This window comes from Jaculus jaculus, chromosome 2 (assembly GCF_020740685.1).
Source record: "Jaculus jaculus isolate mJacJac1 chromosome 2, mJacJac1.mat.Y.cur, whole genome shotgun sequence".
Lineage (NCBI taxonomy): Eukaryota > Metazoa > Chordata > Mammalia > Rodentia > Dipodidae > Jaculus > Jaculus jaculus.
The window spans coordinates 162,313,020-162,329,775 of NC_059103.1; the positions used below are offsets into that span (position 1 = coordinate 162,313,020).

The 16,756-nt window shown below is 40.0% G+C and overlaps 1 protein-coding gene across 7 annotated transcripts in view; it reads right to left on the minus strand.

The window, feature by feature from the left end:
- Runx1t1 (RUNX1 partner transcriptional co-repressor 1) overlaps nt 1-16,756 on the minus strand; it is a 169,985-nt gene that overhangs the window by 40,187 nt on the left and 113,042 nt on the right. For all 7 annotated transcript variants that reach the window (XM_045143076.1, XM_045143078.1, XM_045143077.1 and 4 more), the window contains one exon: nt 15,681-15,862. In XM_045143076.1, the coding sequence (XP_044999011.1) occupies nt 15,681-15,862 (182 nt within the window). The remainder of the gene's footprint in view (nt 1-15,680; nt 15,863-16,756) is intronic.

Below are 16,756 nucleotides of genomic sequence, written 5' to 3' on the forward strand. Positions count from 1 at the left end.
TCACTAAAATAGCTAATCTAAGTTATTATTACTAGCTTTTCTTTTAGGGAGCAGTGAAAGGTGCAGAACTAGACCACAGAGATACAGACAGTTTCCATCTTCTTCAAGATTCTACCAGAGCTCAACTAGATTCAAACAACAAGCAGTGCAATGTCTAAAACCCCAACATTACCTTGAGTCACTAAAATAGCAAATCTAAGTTATTATTATTAGCTTTTCTTTTAGGGGGTGGAGTGGGAAGTACTGGGCAATGAAACCAGGGCTTCATAGGTGGTAGGCAAATGCTCTACTGCTGAGCTACATCCCTTGCATATCTTCTTTTATCTTAACATTGAGGAAGTATACGCCCAGAGATTTCACATGTCCTGTCTGGGGTCATCGGGTCTCATAGCAGAAGAGAACACCCTAACCATGCTTCCTCCCGGGCTTCACAGAGCTCAGAACTTGGCTTTCAGTGGGAATGCATTCCAGAAATGAAACCTGATAACTAATCACTCTTCCTCCATTCTCAAACAAAAGGAGGGCTAAAGAACTATTTCCTTGCTGACCATATCTCTATTATTTAGAGACAAGCCCAATCTACTTGACAAGAAGGAACAAATCATATCCACCTTAGAATGGAATCATAGCTCACATGTGGAATTTTTATCATCAGCATCCCTCCTCATCACACCAATGTTAACTTCTATTTTCCCAGGGAAGGGTCCTCTACCCTACCAATTTACAGAATCTGCAGATTTCCACGTGCCCTTTTAATTTTAAGTGGGTAAGACAATAATTATAGAGGCCTTGACACACTTTCCCTGTTTTCCTGGAATTAGGGGCAGTCTTTGATAATGCCAGAGCAGAGCACTGAAGGAGAAACTCACGCAATAGAGGAGGTAACCAGGGACCCTCCTTTCTGTCCCTGAGGGTGGAGTCCCTGTGCCAATTTACACATACCACACAGGGAAGGATAAAGGAGTAAGAGACAGAAAGCACAAGGATCCTAGGAGCTGTGGGGCACAGCACACAGGAGTGAAATGAGTACATCCCCACATCTCTAAGCTAACGGAAGGGGCACCACTCCAGAAATAAGAGTCAGGTCCATACTGGTAATGGCAGCAGTGTATGGCCACCATGGGAGTGGTGGCCAAAAAATCTCAGTGCTGCTCCCACCAAGCATGTGTGTGTACTGAACGTGCTGACTCAATACCTTTTGATCACTGGTATCAGACTGAAGTATTCTGAATAGCTCAGACATTGCCTAAATAAGTTTTTTTTTTTTTTTAAGTAGAAGGAAGCATTTCAGATATTGATTTATCATCTAAGAACGTCTATGTGATTCTACTATACATTGTCATATCCCATACATTTCTGAAAATTACAGTTTGACCTTCTATGATGGTTTATATTGTCAATGTAGAATACATAGAATCACTTGTAAAGGTGAGTTGAGCCTCTGTCCATGTCTGTGAGGAATTATACTGACTAGGGTAATTGAGGTGGGAAGACCCACCTCAACCATGGGCAGCACCATTCCATAGGCCTGGGTCCTGGATGTAAACAAAGGAGAGCTGGCTGGGCACAGCCCCATCCCTGTGCTCTCCTTCCTCACTGTTGGACAGAAGGTGAACTGACACACTTCTGCCACCATGCTTTCCCCAGCACAATGGACTGTCACCTGGAGCCAGAAGCTGATTTTTCTCTGGTAATTTGTCCCAGCAACAAGAAAGTGACTGACAGACATTCAGTACACATGACCAGCACAGATCAGTTGGAAAGCAGTGAAGACTATCAGGAACTATGAACATAATGCTAACCCAGCACCTACCTTACTGGCAGTGTGGTGTAGTGGAAAGAGCACGGGACTGGAAATCAAGAGACCTGAGAGCTAGTCCTGGCTCTTCCACGACTAGCTGTGTGACCTTGGGCAAGTCACTTAATCTCTTTGGACCTCAGTGTGCTCATCTGTAAAACGAAAGGGTTGGACTAGATCAGTGGTTTTCAAACTATGACAGCTCAGGTGTAAAGAGATGGTGAATGAAGAGCTTTGCTCCCAGCCAATCAGGACTTAAAGGGCCAGCGAAACCCACTTTCTATTCTCACCTTCTTAAAACTGGGGTTCTGCCTAGTATTTCATTTTTAAAGGAAAAATATCTGCTGCTGAAATCAAGTTTGAAAACCACTGGACTAGAGGAGGTCCCTTCTAGTTTGAAAACTCAGCAAGTCAATAATTCTGTTATAAAATCTAATCTATGCAGCTAAATGTGATGTTTGTAAAGATGAATACACACAGGGTTGGTAGTCTTCTGTCCAGACCATAAATGTAATGTGCCACTTGGCCTCTTTTGTCAAGTTCTCTTTTCCTTTCTGTGAACAATTTATTATTGATAGCTTACTTTGTGTGTGAAATAAGTATCCTGCACATATGTTCAAGCAGCCTGATTGCATTTCTATATATCACAACATCTTTGATCCACTTGTTTCAAGCCAGAACAATCTCTGGTTTTGTCTCCATTTCAATGACATTGACAGTCATATATGATAGTAGAAGTTTCTGCCAATTCTCAAATGGTGGCACATGTTATTTATCTTCAGCCTCATGTGAGGCCTGGGATGAGTGCTACTGCTCCAGCACCCAATTATACGAAACAAAGAGCAAGCATTTCCACCTCTAAAATGAGGGCAGTGGTATGCTAAGAGGCAGAGCTAGGTCTTGAGTCTGTCTCCTCCCTGTCAGGTCCTTGCATCCTAGCCTGAGTCTTTTCCATCTGAGAACTGGTGAAATAATAAAGCACATCTCCTCAGGGACAGTTATAGTTTACAACACAGCAGTGGAATAAAGCTATGGAGCTCCCTTAGATCGCTCCTGTCTAATTATAAAGCCTGCCCAATCCAAAGGACATGTGTCCAGACTGGTAACTAAAACAACGTAATTGCTGTTTATCTCTCTACTTCTTGGAAATGCCTGCAGCCATCTATACCTCATTTGCTTGGGTAAATTCCATATTTGCATTTTTATTTGTTGCCCTTTTCAAAGCGTATTAGGAAAAATTAAATACTTTTCATTGTCCCATACCAACCTCTTCTTGAAGTAACTAATCATGGCTCTCAGATAAAAGGAAGCCATTTCGGTTTTTTTAATTTTTTGTTTATTTTTATTTATTTATTTGAGAGCAACAGACACAAAGAGGCCGACAGAGAGAGAGAGAGAGAGAGAGAGAGAGAGAGAGAGAGAGAGAGAGGGAGGGAGGGGGAGAGAATGGGCATGCCAGGGCCTCCAGCCACTGCATATGAACCCCAGATGTGTGTGCCCCCTTGTGCATCTGGCTAACGTGGCTCCTGGGGAATTGAGCCTTGAACCGGGGTCCTTTGGGTTCACAGGCAAGCACTTAACCACTAAGCCATCTCTCCAGCCCCATTTTGGTTTTTAAAAACTACCCAAGAAAGCTGTTTACCAAACATAAAGACATTGTCTAAACATCATCTTACCACTTCTACATTTATCCCAAAGCACTTCTCTGTCCAGATCTGACTTAAGCTCACTTTGGACTCAGCTGTATGACCTCAAGTTTCTCAACTTTCCCATCTCACTTTCCCAGTATAAAGGGACAAAAGGAAAATATAACATGGAACAACTGAAAAGGCCAAAATCAGTATTTTACCACACTAATTGTGTGTATGTGGGTCTTTTATTCTAGTCCTTGAGCACAGAGAATGCCAGCTAACTACTCAAAAAAGAAAAAGAAAACAAGCTGGGCATGGAGGGCCACACCTTTAATCGCAGCACTTGGGAGGCAGAGGTAGAAGGACCAGCATGAGTTCAAGAGTGAGTTCTAGGTGGGCTAGAATAAGACTACCTCAAAAACAGAAATGGGCTGGAAAGATGGCTTAGTGGTTAAGGGGTTTTCCTGTTAAGCCTGGGGACCCAGGTTCAATTCCCCAGTGCCCACATACGCCAGATGCACAAGGAGGCACATGCATCTGGAGTTCCTTTGCAGTGGCTAAAGGACCTGGTATGCCTGTGTTTGCTTATTCTCTTTCGCTCACTCTGTCTTAAATAAATATTTTTTTTTAAAAGAAAGAAAGAAGGAAAGAAAGGAAGGAAGGGAAGAAAAACTAATGATTTTCAAAAGTCTATGTGAACTTTTTAACAAGTCATGATAATAAGTGTGCACTGCCAATCCCATCATATCACTCATAATAGAAGGTAGAATATTCAAGGAAATGCAAAAAAAAAAAAGAAAAGAAAAATAATCAGGTATAAAGTAAAAATCTCTATGAGAAGAGCAAAATTGAGCTTTTTATTTTTTCTTTACTTTTTTTTTTACTCAGTGGGGGATTCCTACATCAAGGTTGTTCTTGGGGGAGGCAAAGTGTCATAGGCTAGTAAACTATGGGGGAAAGAAGAGGCCAGAAATGTTAGCGCATATCTATAATTGTAGCACTCGAGAAGCACGGGTAGACTGGTTGTGTGTTTGAGGCCAGCCTAAGCTATATAATGAAACCCTGTCTCAAAGAAGTGAAAGTAGCAGCCCAAGTTACAAATACATTGCTGGAGTACAGGCTTTCGCTGTTCACTTATGTAAGCTGCACCAGGCATTTCAAAAGGAATATGCCCAACATGTCCTATCTTTCTTGATTTCTGTGCCACCTTCTACCTTGCCTCTCATGTGGAAAGGAACAGCTGTCCTCTGCACGCCCAAGTCATGTTGTGATCTCAGCCCTGTCATAGCAGTGTCAGCCGGGGCTGTTCTGTGAGTTGTTTACCATGTGTCTCAATGGTCATGTCCCAACTTTGGACTGTCCTGAGAAGACAAGCATCAATGAGTCACTGATCTGACATGCTTCCAGGTTTACTACTGTCAGGCGCTAAGACTCACTGTACTTCATGTTTTGTTCCCCCCCCCCGTCCCCCTTGAATGTTAGAAGTCTGTAGCACCATTTTAGGGCATAAGAGTTCTATTAAAGAAAGGATGGAAGACAGGCTGCTAGATAGATAGCTCAATGGTTAAGACACTTTCCTGAGAAGTCTAACAACCTGGGTTCAATTCCCCAGTACCCACGTAAAACCAGATGCACAAATTGGTGCATTCATCTGGAGTTTGTGTGCAGTGGCTAGGTGGTCTCACACACTCTCTCTCTGCTTGCAAATAAATAAATGAAATATTTTTTTAAAATATCAAAGGCATTAATAACTCAGCCAAGCATGTCTTCCTTCCCTTTTCAACACATGCTTGTTAAGGTTTTCATGGCAAGAAAAGCCATTGAGTTGAAAAGAGGAGACCACTTTCATCATCCTGATTCAGAGTTTGATTCACTAAGAGGTCTCTCCAGAAATTGTTAGGAAAGGAGTGAGTTTAAATAAGAATTTTACATTCTACATTTTTCTTGATATTGAAATAATGTATCTGGAACAAAATATATTACAAATTCCTCTGCCTCCTTAAAAAGAAAGTCAAACCTAATGCTTCATGAAAACCCGCAGTGATTTCTGTGTTTTGTTATTGTTCTGGAGGAAGTGGGACATTTGATGGTGAAGAACAGAGAAATGGAGTGCTGAATGCCACAGACACATCACTAGTGGGACAGATGGAGAAACACACCTTTAACCTCACCACTTTTACACTACCACCCAGGAGAGAGCCTTTCCTGTGTAGCATGTGACTACATGAAACAAGTGAGAGAGGCAGATGGGTATTTACCACCCAAGACACATACAAGGTGCCTGGTCCTTCAAGAATGACAATACGCAGGTTCAGGGAGCCCCTGAGCCTTCCTTCTCACAGTGGAGAGAATTCCTTCTCCCCTCATGCTTCTCCTGATGCTGCCCATCTGTCAACAGTAACACCCTTCACTACTGGCTGTCCCCTATCATTTCCTAATGTCTGCCTCTGTTGGTGTCCCATGTCTATTCCTTCTGCTATGCGGATATACCTTTTTATTCAAATTCACTACCTGTACAATCCAAACAGAGCCCTTCAGTTTTTCCTAGTCAGTGAACCAATCTTCAAAATTGGCTCCCGGGCCATTTGTGGCTATATTCATTGTTATATTGCCAAGACAAATCTTTTAAAACCAAACAAATAAAGAAATGAAGACCACTACAGGGAGAAGAGGTCATTTAATACACTACTGAAAATGAATGCATTAAGTTTAGCTTGAATTATTCATTTATTCAATTATGGAGGGGATTGTTTTCTTTCTATTTTGTTTTACTTTTGTTTCAGGTACTTACTATATGTAATGTAGTAACCTGAGCTTTACTGGGGATGAAAACATGAATGAGACATGATTCCCTGAATACTATATAAGATTATATATAACTTGCTGCTAAACCCAGCTTCTCCTTTATTCTTGTAAAGTAAAGAGTCATTTTAATTAAAATATTCATCAGGATGTCCAAAATATTCACCAAAAGGATATTACTATGTAGAAAAGAAAAATACAATTTATAATTTTTCATTTCCATTATATACTGGTTTCTGAAATGATGTTGACTGGTTGGACAAATATTTCAGAGGCTTGTGTATCTTCAACCTGGAAACATGTAGTATCTGTTCAATAATTGATATATTTTTTTATCTGTTTTTTTCCAAGGTAGGTGTCTCACTCCAGCCCTGGCTGACCTGGAATTCACTCTGCAGTTTCAGGCTGGCCTCGAACTCAGTGATCCTCCTACCTCAGCCTCGCAAGTGCTGGTATTAAAGGCATGTGCCACCACATCGGGCTGGGACTGGCCATCAGTCAACAGTAACACTGTTACTGGCTGTCCCCTAGCATTTACAATCTCTGGCTCCACTAGTGTCCCATGCCTACTACTTCTGCTGTGTAAATATGCCTTCTTATTTTAATTTACTACCTGCAGTTTACGGTTCTTTAGTTTAGCAGAAGATTATCCTCAAAGAATGCAATTCTCAGATAAAGATTAAGTTTAGGACTGGAGAGATTGCTTAGTGGTTAAGGTACTTGTTTATGAAGCCTGAATACCCAGGTTCAATTCCCCAGTATTCACATAAGCCATATGCACAAGGTGGCACAGGTATCTGGAGTTTGTTTGCAATGGCTAGAGGCTCTGGTATACCCATTCTCTCTATATATATGCCTCTCTCCCACAGACAGACAAATAATTTATTTTAAAAAATGATTAAGTTTAATATAGAGATGAGAATTGAAAAGCATGGCCTTGTGCATGCTAGGCAAGCTCTCTATACCACTAGCCCTTAGTTTTTATTTTATTTTGTTTATTTATTGTTGGCTTTTCTAGGTAGAGTTTCTAGGTAGGGTTTTCTAGCTCTGGCTGACATAGAATTCACTCTGTAGTCTCAGGCTGGCCTCAAACTCACAACAATCTTTCTACCTCAGCCTCCCAAGTGCTGGGACTAAAGGCATCCACCACTATGCCCTGGCTAGCCCTTGTATTTTTGAGACAGGGCCTTACAATGAAGTTTAGGAGTCCAGGTAGGCCATAAAAATGAGAGCTTCATGGGGCTATAGGTGGAAATCACCATTCATAGCTTACATTTAAGTACTTTACCATAAAAATTATATAACTGGAGCTCCAGTACCTCTATACTTTCACACAGAATCTATACACTGAAACCAAAACAAGAGAAATATGCTACAAGAGATCAAAGTGTGCTCCAGAATGTATACCCAAATGACCAAGGCTTTACAGTCACATGAGGTTGACTTCAACTTTGGGATCTGCTCTGTGCTAAGCCAATGAACACAGGAGGCTTATCCTCTAAGACCCTCAGTGTTCTCATATGCAAAAAAGGACTGATTATCTTGTACCCACCTAGAGGATGGTAGGAAAGGATGAAGAACACATATTGCCTTGTAACAATTTTATCAGAACACTCTGTTCTGAAGCCAAGGCAGTTAACAGGCTGTGGATAGAGAATCATGGTTTTAAGAACATGGCATTAAATTTGCAGAAACTAGAGTTAGAATCACCTCAGTGTTCCTGTCAGTCATGTGAGCTCAAGCAATCTATGCACACTAATATCAGGAAACATATGATTTAGGTTAGTGGGTGAGTTGTTTAATGCAGGGCCTGGCATATTGTAAGACCTCAGTAAATGGCTGTTTGTATAGTGTTTATGACTTGGAACCCTTCATTCACTAGCCAGAGAGTGAGTAGGCCACGAAGAATGAACATAATCATGACTTACAAAAAGTAGAAAAGAGAGTAAAACTATTAGTAAGACCTTAAAGGTGGGCATCAGAAGCATCCAGCAGTGCCATGTCTACCAGAGAAGTATGGGGTAAAGAAACAAGTGAGGATGAGGCTGAGCTGCTGGAAGCCTGAAGTATCCTCTACAGCTATGGCCATCTTTCTTATCTAATGTTATTTCTCCAGAATTCTTCACAACAGAAATGACTGAGAAAATAATTACAATTATTTACTTCTTAAAGTTGAGGAATATATAAATGATACAATGTAAAATAAGACAGTATAATATATATATACCTACATATTTTCATGGAATACTAACTGCAGGTCATATACATTTAATTCTTATTTGTGGAGTCAAACATGCCATTTCTTATAAAGTATACTATAGCAAACAGCTTCAGGTTCACTGAGATGAACTTCCAGATCAGGCACAGTTATGGAGGAAGGGATATTTATTGATGCCTACAGATCTAGGGGAAGTTCCATAAATGGCAGAAGAAGCTGGTATACCTTCACAGGACCTAGCAGAGAGAGAGAAGTACAAGCCTAAAGGACAAAAGCATACAGCACACTTCAGGAACTCCTGCTAGGCACACTTTTCATATCTTTAGATTGAATCTGAAACCCACCACCACACCTTAAGATCCACCCAGTGACACTGCCTCCAGCCAGGTGGCTGCAAATGCAAACTATGAGCAATAAGAAACTGAATATATTGGAGGCCATCTATTCAAACCACGACATATACTTATATATATTTTTTCTTTTAGAATATCAACATTTCTTGAATCTTTGTTTATTTTATGGAAAGGGGAAAATTGGCTACATGGTTTGGGGGGGTATATGAGGCAATAGAAAATCTTACATGTTCAACTGACACAGTTACCAAATGACTAGTTTTGACACTCCAACCTGCTAAGTTACTCATTAAGTGAGGAGAACTGGCTCACTGTGGAATTTCTATCATTAGTATGGAGACTTATGAAACCTCACAATATTCTGCTCGGGCATTTACTCACTTGAGAAATTGAAAATTGAAGGATGGCCTTTAGAGATGGCTTCATGGTTAAGGCACTTGCCTGTGAGGCCTAAGAACTCAGGTCAGATTCCCCAGTACCCATGTAAGCAAGACGCACAAGGGGCACATACATCTGGAGTTCATTTTCAGTAGCTGGAAGCCTTGACACACCTATTCTTTCTCTCTCTTTCTGTGCCTCTTTCTCTCTCTGTCTCTTCAATCAATCAATAAATAAATAAAATATGTTTTAAAAAATTGAAGGAGGAAAAAAAATACCCATTTCTTCGTGGATCTTCCCTTATTTAAATTGAGCACACAAAAGCATATTTTGTACAATGGGAGGACATCAGGAAATATATATGCTGGTTTCTTCATGATGCTTTGTGACTGTAGGCAAATTCTTTGGACCTTGGTTTTCTAAGTATGAACAGAAGTAGCTGGCCTGGTATATCCATAAGATGCCTCTCAGTTGAATAATTATGCAAGCTTAAGATTCAAATGAGTGTTTGTTTTTAGAAAAAATGGTGGAGGAGGAAATATCTAACCCAGCTATATGATCACAGTAACAAGAGATTTAGAAGTGTTAAACTAAGAAAACACAAAGCATGGTCATATTAAAATGATCATACACAGGAAGGGGATTGATACTTAGCAGCAATCATTTAAAGTGGAAAAGAGGGCTGGAGAGATGGCTTAGAGGTTAAGCATTTGACTGTGAAGTCTAAGGATCCCAGTTCGAGACTCAATTCCCCAGGACCCACGTTAGCCAGATGCACAAGGGGGCGCACGTGTCTGGAGTTCATTTGCAGTGGCTGGAAGCCCTGGCGTGCCCATTCTCTCTCTCTATCTCCCTCTTTCTCTCTCTTTCTGTTGTTCGCAAATAAATAAAAATAAACATAATTTTAAAGTGGAAAAGAGAAGCAAACAATGGAATGCACACCAAACCACAGATTATTTCATTTGTTTTCTTAAGGAAGAAAAATTCTGAGGAAAAGTAGGATCACAGGTGAGAACACAACATTAAAGGCACAACAAAACAGCTGTCACATAACACCTATGAGGAAAGACAACAGTGGTCGTCAACCTAACACAAGTATCTTTACAAAACCTTCATTTTAATTTACTTTATAGTCTCCATGAACCAAAGTATTGTCTGTCTAACCCCTCTTCATTCCAACTGAAAGGGTCCATGACTGTGTGCCACCACTGTGAGCTGCCCTGAAGAGCACTGCCTTTGAGTCTCTATATATGAAGGTGTTCATGTCATTTAGCTGGCTCCAGAAAGGGCCCTCTCACTTCCAAGCAAGAGCCTTTGACCATTGAGACATCTTCCCAGTCACCACCTCCCCCCTCCCCCACCTGCTTCAGCAAGTCTTAGAATGACAAAGAACAAAGAATAAAATTGTCCTTTTCTAATTTAAGCTCTATAAAATTCTTCCATAGACCTACAAATTCAATAAATACGCTCAGGAACTCTCCCCAGAGCTATTTTCAAAGGAAAGTAGAAAATGCTCCTCTGTTCTATACAGTAAAAAATAAAGGAAAAAAATGAGTGCATATACTTCCCTAGAGAAGGAGTTCCTCTGAAAATAGTAAGAATGTTAGTAAGGCTGGTGTCATATGCCTATAATCTCAACACTCAAGAGGTAGAGGCAGGAGGACGTGGAGTTCAGGGTCATCTTCAGCTACACAGTTTAAGGAAGCTATAATCTGAGTTGCATAAAACCTTGTCTTAAACAACAGCAGCAACAACAAAATAATGATAATGTTTTTCACAAGCAATAACATAACCACTGATGATAATATTTAAGGATGAGAAGGTTAAAATTGACAAAGCCTATCCCTGAAACATGTGATGATTATTTCTTACATCAGCTCAGCACTCATCACAGAATTTAAACCTCCAAAGTTGTAAACAAAATATAGAGTGCTCTTTTGTTCGTGACATGTCATGAACAAATTACCAAAATGTGTTTTCTCCTCAGGTGTCAGTTTTTCCCTCTTTCAGTGACTGATGACTCCCAGTGTTATTACAGAAACAGATTGATCTTTTTAATGAGCCACTTTAATAGACTCCAAAATCTCACCGTGGCTGCTCAACCATATCAGACCATATGCACCAACAAAACATTCAGTAAAACAAAAAAGCTCTGCTGTCAGACAGCTACTACTCTATAAAATTTCATATAGTAGAGCAGGACATACAGATAAATAATCAGAAAAGAGGAAATGCATATGCAAACAAGATGCTGAAAATATATGCAAAAAAATACTGTAGAGACCCATATTTTCTTGCTCTGATCAAAGTCCCACAAGATACAAAAGTATTTACAGAACGTAATCTCATTACCCTTCCTTCTAACTCGAAGGAACCTGCTTGCCATCTTTCTATTATAAAATATACATCAAGCATAAAGAAAATATTCCATGCAAAGAGGAACCTTAGGAACGGATTGCAGTGACTGCCCCTGCATAATCAAAGACAGAATAAGATGGAAGACTCCTTCGAGGAACACTCTTCTGCTGAATGAATACATGCATGCACATACATACAGATCAGAACATAGATTCTGAGGTTTTGTGTAATGAAATATTAACTTTTCATATCAGTATTAATTAACATACTGCCAAAAGATTATCTCAGGACTGTCTCAGAAAAGTCTCAAGTCATACTACATTTCAAAAAACAAAAAACAAAAAAAAAAAAAAAGAAAAAAGAAAGAAAAAGAAAAGAAAGAAAGAGACACTAGGAAAGAACCAGTGGAAAATGGAAATGCAGAGAAGTAAGTGAAGCCATTTTTTTTATTATTATTATTATTCCCTGATATGCTTACTCAGCAGTTAGGTTCTGGGTTAGAGAGATAGCTTAGAGGTTAAGTCACCTGCCTACAAAGCCTAAGGACCCAAGTTTAACTCCCCAGAAACCAGATAAGCCAGATGCATAAGGTGATGCATGTGCACAATTAATTCCAGGTTCCGTTATATCTGTTTTTAATGCTATCTTTTTTTTAAACAATGTATGTATGTATGTATGTATGTATGTATGTATGTATGTATGTATGTATGTATTTACAAGGAGAGAGAAAGAGCAAGGTAGGCAGAATGGGTGTACCAGGGCCTCTTGCCATTGCAAATTAACACATGCACTACTTGGTACATCTGGTTTTACATGGGTACTGGGGAGTCAAATCCACAGCATCAGACTTTGCAAGCAAGCACCTTTAATGTCTGAGCCATCTCTCCAGCTTCTGGTGTTCTATTTTTTAACTGTACTTTTTTTATTTTTATTTACTTATTTGAAAGAGAGAGAGAAGCAGAGAGGGAGAGAAGCAGAGAGAGAAATAGTGTTCCTGGACCTCCAGCCATACCAAACGAACTCGAGACACATGTGCCACCTTGTTCATCTGGCTTACGTGGGTCATGGGGAATTGAACCTGGGTTCTTTGGCTTTCCAGGCAAGCACCTTAACCACTAAGCCCAGATTTTCTTTTTTTTTTTAATTATTTATTTGCAAGGAGATAGAGAAAGTAAAGTGAGTGACAGAGTTCATATCAGGGCCTCTAGCCACTGCAAACTAACTCCAAATGCAAATGCCACTTTGTGCATCTGGCTTTATATAGGTACTAGGGAATTGAACTCAGGCCATCAGGCTTTGCAAGCAAGTACCTTTAACCACTGTGCCATCTCTCCAGCCCATAGTGAGTATTTTATTGTGAAGATTGTAAAAGAGTTTTCAGGTTGATGCTCAAGAAGGTATACACATCTGAATTCAGATACTTAGCTAACTTGTTTTTGTCTACTGAATCCCAGCTAAAACGTTCAAATTAATAATAAACCACAAAATTTTTTGAAAAAAAGAAGGAAGGAAAGAGGAAGAGATAGAGAGAGAGTAGGCCTTGGGGAGATGAATAAGCAGGTAGATTCAATGCTATCTTTATCTCTACATTTACCTCTACATTAATTTATCTCTACATTAAAAATGGCTATACATACCTTCCTTATTATACCTTCCCTTCTTCCAAATCAAGTGTCTTCTTCTTAACTTATCAGGCCTTTTCCTATAACCTTTCTCGCATCCCAGAAATATGGAATATCTCACTATCTAAATTCAGTACACATTTCTTCAGTGGTTCTATAAAATATTTTCTTTATTCATTTGCAAGGAGAAAAAGAGAAAATGAGAATGAGAGAAGGTGGAAATGAACATGCCAGGGTCTTGTGCCACTGCAAACAAACTCCAGATGCATGCACTACTTTGTGCATTTGGCTTCATGGGAGTACTAGGGAATCCAATCCAGGCTACAAGGCTTTGCAAGAAAGTACTTTTAATGCCTGAGCCATCTATTTCCCCAGCTCCCATTTCCTCACTGTCATGAGCTCAGAGTAGAAAGAAACATGTATGTAAGGCATCTGACACCCCTGAGCTAATTCTTAGTTCTTACACACTTAAATAAAGCAGTTCACTTTAAAAGTCAACATGCTGAAGTTTCTGATATTTACTTTTAAATATGACCAAGAAAACAAAGTTGTAAGAATGAGAAAACAGCAATAGTGGAGCATCATAGACATAGATCCACAATATGTCAGAAGTAAACTAATTTAACCCTTTGCTCTCAAAACTTAAATTATGAAATCCTATGCTGAACATGGCTGGAATTATGCCTCATGCCTACAATCTCAACAATTGGGAGGCTAAGGCAGAGTATTATCATGAGTATGAGGGCAGCCTGTGCTAGAGTAAAACCCTGTTTCAAAAAACAAGCAAATAATCAAAAAATAGTCTTATGTCAAAAGGAAAAAAAAAAGTTAAGAGACTGTAGTATAAAACCACCCATGGGGAGATGGCTTAGCAGGTAAGAGCACTTAGTACACAGGCATGAAGATCTAAATTCAATCCCCAGCATCTATATGAAAAGTGAGGTGTGGCCATGCATGCCTGTAACTCCAGCGCTGAGTGTGCTGTGGAGACTGGAGCTCCCTGGTCAGGCAGCCTAATCAGAAAAAAAAAAAAAAAAAAAAAAAAAGCTCTAGGTTCCACTACAGTCTATCTCAAGGAAATAAGGCAGAATAATGATGGAAAAGGACACCTGAAAGTCTTCTCTTGCCTGTTTGTGTATGGGCATGCATCTCTACACATATATGTACACACACTACCACACATCAAAAAAAAAGAGAATATATTAACAATAACAATAAAACTGTTTAAGGAGGCTAGACAGATGGCTTAGCAGTTAAGGCACTTATCTGCAAAGGCAAAGGACCCAGGTTTGGATCCATGCAAGCACAGGGTGGTACATACATCTGGAATTCCTTTGCAGTGCTGGAGGCCCTGGCACAACCATTCTCTCTCTCTCTCTCTCTCTCTCTCTCTCAAATAAATAAATAAATAAATAAAAGTAAAATATTTCTAAAAATTGTTTTAGGGAGTCTACATTGTAATTTCATGTAATCTCGCCAGCTTTTAATAAAGTTCTGACTTGTAAAGCAGTTGACACATTAAAGAGTTGTGAAAGGCAGTCGCAGACAGAAGTATCCTAGCACTTCCATGAATCTTAAGCCTCTGTGACTGTGAAACCTAACTGTGACAGTGGCTCATCCATTCAAGGACACCTTTAAGTGCAGAAAAAGAGCAGACCAGGAAACAAGGAAGGAAAGTATACAATAAGTATGTTCTAGAATATAGTTTCAGGACTGGGGCATGGTTCCGTGGTAGAGTGCTTTGCCCAGCATGCCAAAGGCCTTGGGTTTGAACCCTAGCACCACAAGAAAAGAAAAATATAGAACATAGTTTTATTTGAAGAGTCATCAAATTTATAAATACAAATAAAAATGTTGCTAAAATTTTCATGTTCCTAGATTGGAAGATAATTACATATCAGGTTCAAGTGTTTGTGAAGAATATTTAATAAGACATATAGGAAAGTTTTACAAGTATGTCTGATTCAACATGTAACCTGAGGGGACTTAATAAAGAAAGGGCTTTAGTTTGAATTTCCTGGAACTCTTACTTTAGAGAAGGAAGTATCTGATAGGATATATACTGGCAAGTAAATAAGATCTTTCAGCACAAGTATTCTTTGTAAGCTGCATTTAACTGTTGTCTTCACTCCATTCATCTAGCTTCTCAGAAGTTTTCTCTTAGTTCATATAAAGAAACTTAGGACAACTCATTTCATATCGTAAAGAGTAAAATAGGTGGCTAGGTTGAACTATGTAGTTAATGAGAATTTTAATGCTGAGGTGTGCCTAAGAATCATCATTTGAAAATCATTCACCTTCACTTGTTAGCTTTAGTCCTGCTACCTGCATGAAAACTCAGATAAGAGAATCATCTCTCTGTATAAGTTCAGGCCAGAGGAGATGGCCAAAGTGGCCGGGCTGAATAAATACCATTCTGTAAGAAATAGAGGCCATTATTTCCAACATGACATGCAATATGTCCTCCAACAGGAGGAGGACAAGGAGACAGCATTAGGCCAGGGGCCTCCTCCCTCTCACCTGTCTGGAGTTCGCCTCTTCCCGTTTTCGTTCACGTCGAGAAGCAGCTCTGAGGAGTCAACAGGGGAGGTGGTGCTGGCATCCAGAAGCAGCTGTTCATGCTGGGCGAGGTACTGGGCAGGGTTCTGTTTGGCCAGCCTTGCGCAGTGGAGGAGCTCACGCTGTAGCAGAGGCAAGTTGGCCTGCAAGAGCATGACAGGCGTGAGAAGGGGCATTCGGAGGCTACTTCTGACCTGTCTACCTAGTGTGCTGCCCAAACTCTGGCGCGGCATAGGCAACACCACACATCACGGTGCTTTCACGTGCATTGCTCAGGTTCAGTGCCAGGTTCATTCTCAGGACAGGACTACCTCTGCCACAACTGCCCCGCATTTGAAGTATCTGACCCCTGGGCGTCACTCTGTCTCCCTTCTGTTTCCACAGTGATGATGATACCAGTGGCATTTATTTAAGGGCCCCTCATACTGTCAAAGTTCTATAGGATAAGAGATTCCAGCTCTATCAATGAACAAACTTTTTCTCCATCTAGGATGAGCAATTTTTTTTCCCCCACGGGAGAAGGTGCATATAAAACACATAGTTCATTTCAGCTCAGAAAATGCTCCCTGACACAGTGGATCCTATTGAGTGACTTACAGAGGTCAAGGCAAGTCCTATGAAATACTTTTAGTCAACAATTAACTCCAAATGAAAATATAGTACAAAGTGCAGAGATACATATGCATATTGGATTTGTGCAACATTTAAGTAATAGGTCTGGCCCAGATATCCCAGTAGGAGATCATGACCAAAACTGCACAGATTGTCAGCCTACAAAAGTAAAAGTCATCTGTTGTCTTTGTATCAACTTTATTCTTTTTTTTGTCACAAAACGCATGTAGCCCATGCTGACCTAAAATTCACCCTGTAACCAAGGATGACTTGGAACTTCTGATCCTCCTGCCTATTCTTATCAAGTGCAGGGACTCCAGACACACACCACCATCCCAGCTACATCAGCTCTATTCCACATAATATATTTACATTTTAACATTAAAAGAAATCTTGTTCCAATACTATTCGCATTCTTCATATAG